Source organism: Simochromis diagramma, unplaced genomic scaffold (genome assembly GCF_900408965.1).
Source record: "Simochromis diagramma unplaced genomic scaffold, fSimDia1.1 OVJJ01000463.1, whole genome shotgun sequence".
NCBI lineage: Eukaryota > Metazoa > Chordata > Actinopteri > Cichliformes > Cichlidae > Simochromis > Simochromis diagramma.
In genome coordinates, this window is record NW_024386941.1 from 1,273,613 (window position 1) to 1,289,430 (window position 15,818).

A 15,818-nucleotide genomic window follows, 5' to 3' on the forward strand; every position below is an offset into this window, starting at 1 on the left:
ATAATATGAGTCCGCTTGTTTATCCGCTTGTGTAATTGTACACAAAGCGGCGATGGTGGCTGATGTGTGAGATTATCACAAGGTCATCCGTCGACGGGATGAGACCCTGCGATCACGCACTAGCCTGATCTGGCTTTCACTTGTTTACATCCTCATTTTGGCTCCAGCATGGCCGCTGTGGCTGCGCGTAAATCTTAAGACGCAATAAAAAACACCCAATTCGGCTGATGTAAAGCGGCTAAATCATCCAGGATGTGCAAGAGGGGAAGCGACGGCTTCCCTCCAAATAACACCCCCCCACCCCCAAGTCCCTCTCATTGTTTCCTTTCCATCAAATGCGGCGACCCGTGATTATTTTAATACTGATGGAAAATGACTGTCGCTTATGACGAAGCGAATAATAATAAAAAAAAAGACGGTCTCCCTAAAATTTGCCCTGTATCATTTTATTTTATTTCCCTAAATGTGTGAATTTGCCCTTCCACCACGCCACGGTGCACATCAAGAATCAGATCAACCTGCTCTCCTTTCTCTCTGCCTGCCTCAAGACGAAGCAACATTCACCGAAACCCGAACAGCTCCCGCATCCCCGCTCTTACCTCCCGTGTTTGTACGTTTGGTGCTGCTGGCTTCCGTTGGGGTCTCCAGGGGTCTTTTACGTGAGTCCGGGGGATCGGACTCCATGTGTGGTTGTTGATTGTGATGGTGAGGATTTGAGAAAATGCCGTTTTGTTGTACTGCTCCGCCGGCCATCATTTTCGAGCTTGCTCTTGGATGCTTAGGCTGCGTTTGCGTTTAAATCCCCCCTTTCCGTTTTTTTTACGCAGCGTAGCCGTACAGATGAGTCCTTGGAGAGGGTAAAAGCGATTTAGGAATTGCAAAATACGCCTGTTTCCTACGAACTGGGTAGGTTAGCTGCGCGTTTCTCCGTGGTGCGCCGTGCGTACAGAGAGATGCTGCGCAGGGGCAGAAAGAAAGAAACGCTGGAGCGGCTCAGAGAGGGAGAAAACGGGAGACCTCTGCAGATGGAGCGACTTCTAGGCTACTAAAAACGTGCCAGTGGAGCGTCACAGTTCCATCAACCTTCAGATAAGCGGGCTAGGATATGTGTATCATTCCGCTGCAACCAGTACTCATGTCAGGCGGTACAGGATGGTGGCGCTCCTCTGCAATAACCAGCGAAACGGAACAATAACCAAAACAAAACAAAAACACAACGCAAAGCGCAAAGAGGCGAAATCAGCCGAAGAGAGAAGAAAGGAAAGGGTGATCGGTGAAGCAATTATAACAATAATAGAAAAAAAATCCGATTCTTAGGCTATTAGAATTTCGTTCTTCTTATCCTTTCCTGGCTCCAGTCGCGAAGACACCCAGGGGTGACGGGTGGGTGAGAAGGGTCCGGAGATTCGGAGCTGGAGGAAGACAGAGAAAGAGACGTTTTGTCCTGCTCGTTCTCTCGGTGAAGATGCTGCAGTCTTGCGTTCAGAGCATCCCTTCGCTGACTGGCTGCTGGAGGAAGCGCAGGGGAGCGGCTGACGTCACAGGGCCTCGTGATACCTTTCTCGTTTTCTGCACCCTCGGATTTCCGACGTTTTACCAAAAATAATTGTTGCTTTTTACTTTGTTCCGTTCCCCATTTCACGGGACAAATGTACCACTTTGCAAAATCTGCACGTTATTTTAAAAAAAAAACCTTTTTTGCACCGAATGAGGTTAAATGAAATACAGCAAGCAAAAGCTTTAGCCGAAGCTAAACAAGCCAAAGAGAAACGATGCGTAATGCGCTCAAGCAAACAGACAAAATTGAGTGCGCGCGAAGCTCAGAATCACTGATTTTCGACAGAAAGTGAAAGCATCACGAGAGAAAGCGAAAAACTGAGAGAGGGAGTGAGAGAGGGGGAGAGAGAGACGCCTCCGCCGAGACGCGATTGGCCGAAGCTGGAAGCTGCGTTAGTCCAGAAAAACGGAAAGGACTCGGATATGTTCTGCCGGCGGAGTCACGTGACGGAGAGCGAAGGATGCGGCGGCGGCGGGTTTTTACTCCGTTACAGCGGCAAATGCAATTATGGCTGAACGGGAGCTTGAAGGTCCCGCTGCGGCTGTTTGAAGGTCTGTAAAGGCCGAGGCAGGCAGCCTCGGACACACGTGGAAACATGCAGCTGATTTCTGCCTTAAATTTCAATCAGCGAGTGGAATTCAACTGGCAAGAGCATGAAGGGTGTTTTTTTCTGCTTAAGAAGGAATGACATGAATAAGAAGGGTTTTTATAAAATCTGTTTTGTTCATATTTGTTATTGTTTGCCAGATTTTTGTGTCCAGAGAGCTTGGACCAATCCAGATGACCCTGGCCAGACTGTAGGCCTGTTCAGCCTACTTGTATTAAAAAAAAAGAAGAAGTCTCCTCCCCCCTTATTTTCACATTTTTGTCAGTCTTGCAACAATTTTATGCAATAATAATAATTAAAAACACGGCTGACAGCATAGGAATTACATAACCTGAGCTAGGCCCACCTGTCCCCTCAGCTGCTCTGTATGACCCACCTGTGTGTGCTGCGCCTGACATCTCTGCGTCGCTGTGCCTGGGTCTGAAGAGGGATCCTCCAGCACTGTGAGCTGTGTGAGAGAGCTATACCCGCCTCACTGTTTCTCCCTCTCTCACGCACACACACACTCACACGTTTGGCAAATTCTCACACACACACTCAGAGAGACACGTAAATATCTTCAACCCCCGCTCTCCTTCTCCGTCCAGAGCTCTACAGATGCCGATCGTCCTCGGTGCCTCCTGTAGATTGTAGTCAAGGTGACATTGTCCTGCTTGTTCACACGCACGAGCATACGCGCACAGAGCAGCCACTCACACTACTTCACATCAACGTGAGAAGCACACCGGTGAGCCAGACTCCTGCTCTGGAAATACGTGGCAAATCCAAGGCAGATGGATCCCAAGCTGCAGTCTGAAACAGATTCCGCACCACAAATAGCAGGAACTGCTCAGAGGTACAAAAGGCCTGGATGCTGCAGGCACCTAACTGTATGAGCTGCAGCAAGCATCTGAACTGTAGCACAGTTTCAGCTCAACACGGACATTTATATATTTGGAGCAGAGGCAACATTCGCTGGAAGCAGAATTTTGAGGGTCCTGCACAGCCAGATCGCCCATGCTGCTGCTGCTGCATATGGAAAAAGTGAAGCAACCCCATAAGCAATAAAGCACACAGACTAACGGCATTCTTGAGTTTTTATTAGGTTAGGTCTATGAGCAGATGTTAAGGAAACGGTTTTTAGAGATTTGGTTCTGCAAACTCCTCTACAGCTTTGGGTACTGACCAAACACTTCAAGCAGTTGCCACAAACTTTCTCGAGCAACACATGCAATGTGACAAGATTCCTGCAATATCCCAGATTTCCCTCTGCGTCCTAATCTAAATGCAAAAGCTTCATTTTAGCCAACAGCAAATCTTATTTGGACTCCCACATGCAGTTTTCTTATGGAAAAAGTTACCACTAAGATTTTTTTCTTCATTTTGGAACCAAAGCCTGGAATTCCCTGTTGTCCAAGATGTTATGTAGTCACTTAAGGACAAGAGGCAAGAACAGCTCAGACACAAGTCAGCTGAATAGTCCACTAAGAATGTTTAAAAGGTCTTAAATTTGATATAAATATTTAATCCTGTAATTCTATAATCAGTCTCCTAATTTAAAAAGCCTGTTTTTCCTCTGTCACTTGAAATAGACACAGTTTTCTTTTCTTTTTTTTTAAAGAGTAAATCATTCAAAGCAGGTGTTGCTGGCGCACACCTGCTTTCCATGCAGGGTCTGGTAGTGTACATACAGTAGGCTGTTCTGGCTCTTACTCTAACACTGGTTAAAAGGTTGACTGCAGCTAAATGGATCATCAGGCTGTAAAAAGCCGCTCTGGTGCCTCAAGTGGCGGAACATTGGTGCCACCTTATGGTAGCATGACGAAGAGCAGGAGTGTTGCCGCTCCTCAGTAAACATATTCTCGTGGATTTCATGGATTCCACAGACTATTTCTTATGCGTGCGTTTTTGGCCCTGTTAGTCGTACATGGGTTAATAAAACACCGAGTGGCAAAGTGTCCTAACTAGTGGTTTATTTTAGCATGTACATAATGATAATAATCATAATTTAACATGTGCTTGCCATGGCTCATAAACACAGTAAACTATGTATTTGTACAATGGATTTTTGCACTTTTTTTTGAAAGTTTAAAATATAGTGTACATTCAAAAATTCATAATAATGAATTTTAAAGAGCATAGTTCATTTAATGTTGACAGTTTCTTTCTTTCTTTCTTTCTGCGATTAAGGAAAATAAGTTTAACATCACTTGGGATGAAATGGCCTGTATGAAGAGGAAAGCCAGCCAATTAACTCTTGACAACACTATGTATATATGTCATTTTATATTTAGTTTTATGGTGAACTAAAAGTATAACGTGAATCATAACTGTTAAGAACAAACCTAATATTTATTCATCTTAAATCTCATTGTCAGGCTTCAGCTTCAAAAATTAAAGCAGGAATTTAACCATCACCATCCGATTGAAGTGTTAACTTCTAAAATCTTTAAAAAGACCTCCTAGAAGAAGTCGTCCTATGCAGAGTTCTGCAAACCCAGTAGCACTAAGAGTGTATGTGAAAGACTTCTTCCGAAAGCTCAGTCAGTCTCCTCCCACTCCCACTTATGCATAATTGTCCTCCCACCCGGTATTCATTCAATTTCATCGCAAAAATCAATAGGACAGTCGATGCAGAGCAGGAGGCTCAACCACTCTGTGAGATTGAAAGGAGACAGATGTGATGTGTTCCTCTTTATTTTTCTAGTGGCTGCCCTGACTCATGCCATCATACTGAAGATTTATGAGTGAAACTAACACGACCTGAGTGCATCAGAGGAAAGTGAATTGTAGTGATATGTTTAAAGACTTAATTACTCTTTCAAATCAGTGCCTGTTTATTTTTAGAAGCTGCAGCATGGAAGCACAGTGCCAGCGTTACTCATTTTTTTACTTCAGATATTTTCAAATGAGGGTGGAAACTCATGATTGTTCATGATTCAACTTCTCAATAGGAGAAATTGCTCATTTTATAATGGCCAGTTTATCTAAAATACAATGCAATAAAAATGAGTAAAGTGGTTAATAAAAAATCTTTTTTTTTTTACTGATCCCTGGACTGAACTGCATACAAAAAAAAGAAATAAAGAGAAAAACATCCAAACAGGGAGCCTGGAAGGAGAGATTGCAGTTTAAATCTGAAGGTGCGTGCTTTTTGGTAATTCCTGACAGATGGTGGGGGGTCGGCTGGGTGAACACCCATCATTTCGCCACGTCTGGAGGAGGTTTATGAGCTTCTACATAAATCTACATTATTCTCTGCACGCTGTGCTTAAACTGCTGCTGTGTGTGTGTGTGTGTGGCTGCACATATTTGAGAGGGGCGTTCTCCACTTTGTGTTTTTCTGCCACGATCATTCTTGAGATTCCAGATTTGTACATTATCCTCTGACCTTCAAACTGCTAATGTGTTCATAATCACTCATGTGATGCTCACTGCTGCTGTTTTGTTGCACTTGCGTTGCATTTCCACGTGCTGCCACTTTGGATAATTTTCTGCTAGTTCACTGAAACAATGTTGCACCGCTTAAGTTTGTGCTAGAAAATAAGAAAGAGTCAGTAAAAGAGGGAGAACGAGAATAAATCATCGTCGCCTTCTTTGAGATTTGAACCTCCGAAAATGAATTACCTTCTCATTGTGTCCAGTTATTACAAATGAAAATATAGAGAGCAGTGAACTGTGACAACTAAGTATTTGGGCTGTTTCACATGATTAATTATTATAGGAAGTCAAGAGGCAAGCAAAACAGCCATTATTTCACAATGAGACTGGAAAAATAGAACACATTTCCATATTGAAAAAATATGTCTTTTCACCTCCTCGGTGATGGAAAAGGGAGAATTCAATGGCAAGCCGCCATTACGGTTATTGTTCTGCTGCAGACTGATGAGCGCGCACACATCTGGTCAAATGGGAATTTTTTCCCCCTCTTTCTAATATTATTTTCCTTTGTGTGGTGAAACTAACATCAGGTCTGCTCCATTAGACATCAATATCAGGGCTGATTTCAGCAATTTTGATAGAAGCCTCTTTATAGTTACATCACAAATCTCTCAGATCATACAGCTGTCTATTATCTTGGAAAATCCATTTGGGGATCGGCTATGGACAATTCAGAGTCAATCCCATATATATGTGGCTGAAATGGCAAAAAGATGTTTGATTGACATGGAAAATGACAGATTTACAGTATGGAGCTTTTGTTTTTGTTTTTTTTTTTGCATTAGCAGCAGTAACTACTGCCAAGAATATACAGCATGTCCTGCATGTGCTTCATACTGATAATAGCTGTGAAAGTACTATAATACAAAAACTGTAATCTTTCATTGTTATTAGCTAATCCCATCTACTGTACTGTGTTATAAAATATTTCTAATTAAGATTTAACTAGAAACCTCGAATGGGATTTAAAGAGGCAACACTTTAAATCAGTAATATCTCTAGATTTGTATGTTATTAATTTTTTTTATTTAAATTTAGCTGGTCAGCTTCAAGGGGAACCGCAGCATTTTGAAGCACTATACCCTTTAAAATCTAAAGCGCACATGATTACAGAATTTTAATTATTGTTACATAAACCATTACTACTGTCACTACTTCCACTGTGGTACCACCGCAAAACAACTGCTGATACTTCTGCCACAACCACAGTCTCAAATACATCTGGAGTGACTGTTCTGTGGAAGTTTTAATTAAAGTCAAGTGGTCATTTTGCTTTGCACACACTAGATGGCGTATTTGTATTGGTATAAAAATACTAAACAGAACAGAGTTCAGCATGCATGAATTAAAATTGAGTGATTATTGATTTAGCAGGCAATCATCAAGCTCCTAATAAACGTCCTTTTGGTGTAATGTAAATTTAGCAAATGTAAAAGCATGATGATGATGATTATTATTGAATAGAAAGTCTTCCTTCGGCCAGATCCACTGTATTACAAGCATATTTTCCATATTCTCTGTCAATAGAGTTTATATTTCATTCCGACAGTGTTATATTTATAGATACTTTGATGGGGATACTATTATGTTAAGCAGTATAGAAAACAAAAACTGTTAAAGAAAATAAATAAATGGAAAATTATCCACAAAATACAATAAGCATAATCAATATAATCGGTCAATTTGTCGGAATTTAAAATAATGCACACACTTGTTTATTTGTTTTGGCAATTTTGGGGTTCATTTTTAAACAGTTTAAAATTAAATAAATATAATTGTATTAACCCTGCAGGCCTTGAATAAAGTCTTGCTAATTGTCAGGTGACTCGTCTCACGTCTGAGGATAAAGGGTGCAACTTGCCCATTGCTCGGGGCGAGATCCCTGAGGTAGTTTAACAAGTCCTTGGTGGCAGGGGCGCTGGGGTGGATGACAATCCCTGGAGCTCCTAAAGGCTGTGAATGGCTCTGGGGCTGTTTTGGTTGACACACCCCTGAAACATTGCTTGGATGCCTGTGAATTGGCAGATTAGGGTGATGGGGACAGGAGTAGCGTGTTTCAGGTTGAGAGGCGGGTCCATCTGCTGGTTAAACATCCGATTCAGGAGGAACTAAAGCGTGTGCAGGAGTCTCCCCGACAGGTCAATATGTGTTTTGTGGACTGGTATGCCTTAAGATGTCGTGTTGGGGGTGCTTTGAGAGGGTATTGGGCCCATTGTTACAAGCTATTTGGTTTCCATTCATGTTTCATATGACACATAAATTAATAACAATGATGATTAATTTCAATCTTAACTTAAAGGCCACAAAAGAGTCAGGAAATGCAATGATCTGAGGATTTCCTGGACATCCTGCATGTTCATATCCTTACATTGTAAACAACAAAAATAACTATAGCTTCTTAATTTGCATCAACTTAACAAAAGCTCTACTGCAATGCCATTTTCATCTTATAAATAACAGTAAATAATTTTAGAAAGGGAAAAAGGCTGAATCACTAATGCCCATTCTCACTCAGGCTAACAGGAAGTGTGGGACAAATGTACCCCTGTAAATATCCCATTGCCAGAAACAGCCTTCCCATTCAGAAACATCAGACTTTAAAGCATCAGAAGCCAAATAAATATAATTATCTCACTTGCTGAAAAAACGGCTGGTTATTGATTTAGCGATTAGATCATTCTGCACTGAAAACAAACCAAAGCTAATTCAACGGTCTGCAAATAGCTGGAGCCAGGCTGAACAGAAATAGGAGGAGAAAAGGGAAATTTTGTTTGTAAATAGTGAACTGGAGAAGCTTTTTGCCCAGCTCACTTACAGATGATATAAGCTATTTGTTTTCTGAAGCTGAGGCTGTTTACTTTGGACGTTCTCCTCTGTGCCTACTGCTTTACATTGTTTCAGTCTGAGGATATCCCTGATGAACCCTGTGCTCCCAGGCAAAGATTGGAGTTCTGCAGAGGTAATAAAATTAAGACTCTTAAGCCCTGAAAATAGAAAGTGCTGCACAGATCAAGGTATAATTCTCCAAAGATTTGCTTTTTCCCCCCAACACTCGCTCTTTAAGCTTATCACTTTAAATGCCCATTGTCTCCTGATTGGCTGGCTCTAGCCTTGTTTGAGAACCAGAGACACATTCAATCACAGAACAGCATGCATTGTTTTTTTGTATTGAACAGCGTGTTTCCTGGTTGCTCTGCAGGGCTCTGTAGCACCTCTCATTTGCTGGGTGTGTCAGAAGTGTTACCCATTCAACAGCAACAAGTACATAAACATCAGTGCATTAAAAAAGTAGAGCACACAATGACAGAGTGACCTTAGGGCCAATACCTAACATACCAGGGAGTTCAATGCACCACTGTTTCAATTTAAAGAAAAAAGCTTTTTAAAAAGGGAGAATTTTAAAGCAATTCTTAAACACTGTCATCTTGTAGTACAGGCTTAGCCGGAAACCTAGCTTCAGCTGCATTCTGTTAACAGTTCCTCTGGCATGAACCAATACTTGGCCTTAAAGTCCGTTGTTTCGAAAGAATAAAAAGCATCTAATGCTGTCTCGTGTTGCCTTTCCTGGAAAATCTAAACATAACCCTTGTTCCATTTGTATAGACACAATTTTTATGATTAACCTCTGAAAATTTCAAGAGAACTGCTAAGTAGAAGTTGGAAACCCTTTCTGAGAGGGTTGGGGAGGGTGGGATGGTGTGCTCAGTGTCCATGTAAGGCCATGTAAGAAATCCCTGCACAGTGATTTTAACCAGGCCAAAAGCACAACAAATATTTGAAATTCAGAGATATTCAGATTTGGTTGAAGCTTAAGCCTGTACCTCATGTACGTTGTTTCAATAAGCACTAGCTGTATCGCTGTGACAGATTTTATATGATAACATAAAATATGAAAACACATTATATTGTAACTTTAAATAAATAAATAAATCTTCTTATAGAAAAATACCAAAAACAGTCTGAGTGGTCTGAAACTCTGGCAAGGTAACTGCATTTAACCCCCCCGATTTAAATCTTCTGTTCTGGATGAATCACATCCAGAATCCAGCTCCACAATTAATGCAAAGAAGTGATTTACAGGACAAGTTTTTTTTTTTCCAACTCTGACACAGAACAGTGCACAAGTTGGCTGTCCTGTTTGAGTGGTGCTAGCCAAATAAGGTGGAACCACTTGGTGCTAGTGGACAGTATATCCTTGGTTTTAACATGAAACTCTGTCTTGCAGCCAGGAGCAGCACAAACATGATCCTCTTAAACCGATTTTTAGTTTTAGCGCCATTATGTTCTATGTCGCTAGTTAGCTAACCAACTAATGTAAGTCTTTAATGTAAGTCTTTAAGTCATTAGCAGTTTCTGGGTCCAAACACGTCTTCTGGTCCCAAGGTCAAACGAACACTGCGGCATCACTGAGAGTTACAAACTGTCTAAATTCTTTAATGTTTAATAAAATAATCGGTGTTGCTGCTCTGGTGTAACAATTACGTTTAACATCCAGGTATCCACCAAAACAGTATTTATGAAGTTTAACGGAGTTCAAAGTTAGCAGGGAGTTAGCTCGCTAGTTTCCATCTAAAGATGACAGACGATGTTCTGACGGAGGGATTCCTGAAATATTAAAACACTAACACACAAATTAGTTTTCTGTCTTCATTTCCGACACAAATGAAGACAGAAAACTAAACAGTAGTGACGTTTGTAGGGTTACTGAAGTTAGCATGTATATAATGATGTGCTACGTGGTGGCTAGCTACACAGCTATGGTTAGCATGATATAAACATATTAGCACAGTGAAGCTGGATGATGAACGTTAACTTTTTTCCACTCAAAAGTTAATGCGAGGGTTCCCGACAAATGCAATTGCATGGCAGGATGCTGTAAACGGACCAAACTTCAGTCAGGAGAACAACTGAGATAATCCATCCACAAGACGAGGTTAATCAGGCTGGGCTGAAGTTACATTGTAAGGTTTTAAAAACTGAGCTTTGAAATGTGCTGCTGAGGAATACCGGTAATAAAAGCTCCACTTTTTTGGATTAAATAGAACAAGATACAAAACATTTAAACATGTAACAGCCTTAATAAACACGGTTTGGACCCGGGAGCAGGTTTTATACGTCATCACTTAACAATCGGATTAGCCGCCGCAACCAACCAACCAACCACAAGACGCCACGCTCCGTAATGACAGAAGACAGCACTAAACATGTTTTTAAAACTTTAAGCAATTCTTTCTTAAATCCAGCTTCACAGACAGTTACATCAATGTCAGATTTTGAGAGCAGGGCCCAATGGTGTCAATTAGCCTTTATATTTGTAGTGTTTCATGTCCCCTTCAATTAGTTATCATATATTTTAAAAAGCAGTACTTGATTTTTCAATTTTAGCATTCGGCTTTGGAAAGATGACCAGACTGCTCTGCCACGTTCGGAGGGAATTCCAGCGTCTGAGTTTAGGAGCCTGAAACAAAGCTGATCCTTAATTTCCAGGATTTTAAAACTGTCTTAAAAAATCAGGAAAGCTGTCATAAACAGCTGCCAGAATTGTAAAAGCCATCAGTCACTTTTTGCCTGTCGTTGAGTCTCTGCTGTAGCTGCTGCACCAACAGCCATGGCCTCTCACCCAAGAATGAACTCTAAGCTCTCAGAGTAGGCTGTAATACCTGATATTGATGTCAAAAATCAGATGTGTTGAAACAATGATGAGAGTCTAATGTTATCACTGGAAAAGTGTACCTTTGAATAGTGACACATTCATTTATTGTTTGTGTTTATTAATCTCACACTAGACTTCTGTTCCCTCTTTGCTCGTTTCTGATCCTGTGCTGAAATCTTCAGTCCCAAATCTACGTCCAATCTCAGTTCACTTGCCTCAGAGCGGGTCCCCAGTGTATAGTCCTTCATGTCCCAGTCTTTAATCTTATCCTTGCTTTCCCAAAATTCACAGACCCTACGGTAACACAGCTGGACTGAAACTCTGTCATCACCTTGGGGACTCTCTGTCAACAGGAAGTACAGAGACTTTATACTTCAGGTCTCATTTTCGTATTTCCTCCTCAGAGCAGGATTCACATGCAGAAGCAGACTGCCAGCTCATCAGACCTTCAGGAAACATCTGCAAGGGTTAGTAAGGATGTGGGACACATTTTAAAACCCAGATAAGTGAAGCTGCTGGGTCAACATCATGACCACACCCAGTGATACCAGCGAACCTTTAAAAATTGCATACTACAATGAACTGTATAACATAATTAAAGCTTTTGATAAAATGTCAATATAACCAAAAAAATATATATATTACTGCTTTATATAACATAGGGCATTGATAATTATTTGTTGCAATTGTGGCAGATCACACAGTGTATAAAAAAAGGATGTGGATTTTGGTAGGTGTGGGAAACAAACGTAGCTATCAAAATATATGACATATTTTGATATAAAAATATATCAAAATACGTCAAGCATAATCTCGGTCACCAAAAAAAAGCTTCATTGTACATTAATCAACTCAGAGTTGGTTGAGTTGTACAGAAGCTTGGCAGAATGCATCCTTGCAATTTCAAACAAAAGGATATAGATGGACAGCCCAAGTTTTATTTGCTAATCCACCCCTCCACAAAGTTCAGCCTGGTAATGTGAGAGGCAAGGTACACCCTCAGCAGGTCAGGGCTAGCACAGCCGTAAAACCAAACACCTACAGCCAGTTTAGAAACATCAAGTAACCTAACAAGCACATCTTTGGACTGTGGGAAGAAACCGGATTACCCAGAGGAAATTCACAGGCACAGAGGGAACATGCAACATCCACACAGAAAGACGCACCCAGTCAGTCAATGAGGCACTGTCCCTTCATCCTACACTAAGAGGAGTTGGTGAAGCGAAGTAAGAATAAAAACACGCTGCTTAAAGTTCTTTATCTTTGCTCTGTTGTTTCTTTTAATTAAGACTGATCCATTGCAGCATAATAAGCCCTTGTGTTAAACTAACATCGTCTAAGTCAGTTATCCTCCTTCTCATATGAAACAAAGAGAAGGTGGTGTGTAAAATCATGTGATGTTAAAATATGCTGTGTAGGTCACAAGATGATCACACTGGTTTGATTTCCATGAGAATGAAAACAAATATTTCCAACATGAAGCAGCATGATGTGAAAACCTTACATAAAGTGCTTCCAAGCGCCTTTATTTGGTTTATTTGCACGCAATTAGTAGATATTGGATTTAAAACATGATTTAAATAGTTTTAGGTAAAAAATATATATACTTGGGTATATACTGTATACCTAAATATGTATATGTATATGTATGTGTATAAAGTATATACAGCCACCATTGAAGAGGTTACACTGTAGTTTCAACCCCCCTGTCTGAGGTTTGAGTAATCGTCTGTCAGTATTAATTTTAAGTACAAAATGGCCTGTATTTGTGTAGCGCTTTACTAGTCCCTAAGGACCCCAAAGCGCTTTACACATCCAGTCATCCACACATTCACACACTGGTGATGGCAAGCTATATTGTAGCCACAGCCACCCTGGGGCGCACTGACAGAGGCGAGTATAGCGGTAAAAAAAAAGAGAACAATCATGTAAAAAAACAAAACAAAGTAGAATATATATATATATATATATATATATATATATATATATATATATATATATATATATATATATATATATGCGTGGGGCTGGATGGCGCTAACACATTAAAGAGCTAACCGCGCTAATGCGTTGATGCCGTGCAGCCCCATGCACCGGGCGATACGTGTTAACTCACTAACGGAGATTTTCTGTGTTAATGCAGTTATGGTGTTAACGTCATTTTAACAAGATTAACGATGACAGCGCAAATTTATTTTGTTATATAGCAAAATAAATCATGCCTGTACCAGATGTACCGGTATAAAGAACAGTAGCTTTGCATTATTAAACAGAGCAATGGCTGTCTTGTCTGTCACACCCTCCTCAACTTTTTTGTGACAGTTTCATCAGATATAGTTTCCACTTTTAGAGTTAAATGAGAAACAGAAAAAACTTTCCATCTTATGATTCAAACACAGTTCAGCGTAGGTGCTGTGCATCATGTTTCTGGCCCAGATTGTGTAACTGTGCACTGAAGTTGGGGTGAGGCGGTGGACTAGATGATGATTGAGCTTCAATGCCCCATGTGAGTCAGAGTTATGAGCATTATGACTCCATGAAGCTGAAGCACAAGCAGCCATTGTTTCATTTCCCATTCCCTCTTTCCTTATCAAATGACACATCACACACAATAAACTGCCCAGACACGTAAGCATGCACAAGGGTGTATGCAATCTGTGTAGTGGCAGGATTTCAAACAGACACAGATGCGTTTGAAGTCCTGGGCCCTCAGTCCAGTCAGAAAATGGTATTTTCAAACCCTAACCTTAACTTTACGATTACAATTTGCCATGGGCGTAACTTTGTGCTGAACATTGGGGGAGTCAAGATCTCTGTCTAAATAAAGAAATAAATCTGGGTAATTCCCAGATGATTAAACATGCAACTATTTTGCTGGTAATATCTGAAATGAGTAAAGAAAATCAACAGCCTATTTATGCAAGATAATTTTATTGGTTGGGTCATTTTCAGTCCTTGTAAAAACAATAGCACCCAGAGAACTGATGCCAGCGCGTACGATTCTTTAGAATTGGGCTCAATACTCAGAGGGCAAACTATAAATCACTGGATCTATCAAGGCTTTAGACTAAAGCTGCTAAAGTGTCTCATTAAATATAGCGCTGCCTTTTCTGCAGATACAGGACTGTTCTGATGCTTGCATTGTCTGATGCTGCAGATATTTGCTCTTTGGTCCTTGCTTGTTTGCGATGTTGCTCTAATGGACCGCATTAAATGCAAAACTAATGCATCCTAAAAATAACAGCTGTTGTTAACACACGAATACTGGCTTAATAAATTATTTTGTCCCGACGTATGGATACAAATCTGGCAGTCTGGCAGCCAAACAATTGTGTTTGTTTTTCTAACTCAAATCTAAAATCTTGCCCACATTGATTAAAAAGGCGGCCAGTAGCTAATCTACATCTACTGAGGGGTCTTGCCTTTTTTGGTACGTGGTCAGTGAGCCGTGGAGGGCGCCAGCTGTTTCCTGGGTTTTGTTTTGGTTCAATTGCTTTAGTCTTTCCTTAAAAACAACTGTGTTTTACAGCTGAGACTTAAGAAATCATTAAAATACAGTAAAACAGGCTGACTGAGAAAAAGGTTGCTCACAATAAAGACTTAAGAGGGTAACTGTAACAGGATGGAGAATCTATAAGCTGCTAAACTTTAACCAAGGGGACCAGTCCCCTTCGAGGCCTTCCTCGAAGGGGACTGGCAGTGGCTCCCTGGCCTGGCAGATCCCCACGTACTAAATAGAAGTAAAGAAGGTAAAGAATTGAAAAGGAGAGGAAGGGTGGGGCACGTAAATGAGAATGAACAGCTTGTAGAACTGGCAGAACATATACAGATGAGAACCGGAAAGAGTGTGTTTGGAGGCGTGGTCCCGCTCCTGAAATTCAGATACTTTATCTTCAATCATCATTACTTTTTTGCCCTCACAATGACAATATTCATCATCAAGGACAGGTTTTTACATCACTTTTCTGTTGTTTCAGATAGAAGAGTACAAAAAAACAAACAAAAACAATTAGCGATACAGGAATCAGATAAATAGTATATCAGTATAACAATTATAAGTTACTTGACTTTTTAAAATCATCAGTATCTGTTTCAAACAATATTTAACAATTTAACATTTTTACATTTATATTTTCATCTTCATCTCTATTTCTCATCTCCTTCATCTGCCTCCCGCAGCACTACTCTTGCCTTCTCATCTCCATCTCATCCTCTTCCTCCCTAATTAGTTATTGTTAGCAGATCAAACATGCGACCCTCCCGTGTCTGGACATCTGACCAAAGATGGCTAAGCAACAACATAACATTACAAGCTAACTGTTTTGATGCATGCTCAATCATCCAGGTAAGGAAGTTCCAAAACGTTTCGTCACTCATCCAAGTGACTTCTTCAGTCTCAGCTGACTGCAGCTTTCTCCAACCTTATAAACAGTACAACACGTTCGTACCGTCACACAACCACTCTCTAGGACTGTGGCTGAGGCTTTGCCCCTTTGTTTTTTAAATTTCTTTTCTTTGCAAATGAGCATGTTTTTACTTGTTTTGGAAGTTTATGCTGCTCGTGAACATAGTGGCTTTCC

At 40.6% G+C, this 15,818-nt stretch overlaps 1 protein-coding gene across 2 annotated transcripts in view; it reads right to left on the reverse strand.

Moving 5' to 3' along the window:
• nova2 (NOVA alternative splicing regulator 2) overlaps positions 1-1,820 on the reverse strand; it is an 87,091-nt gene extending 85,271 nt beyond the window's left edge. For both annotated transcript variants that reach the window (XM_040037765.1, XM_040037764.1), the window contains exon 1: positions 600-1,820. In XM_040037765.1, coding sequence (XP_039893699.1) covers positions 600-756 — 157 coding nt within the window. In that variant the 5' untranslated portion in view covers positions 757-1,820. The remainder of the gene's footprint in view (positions 1-599) is intronic.
• Positions 1,821-15,818: the final 13,998 nt, after the last annotated feature.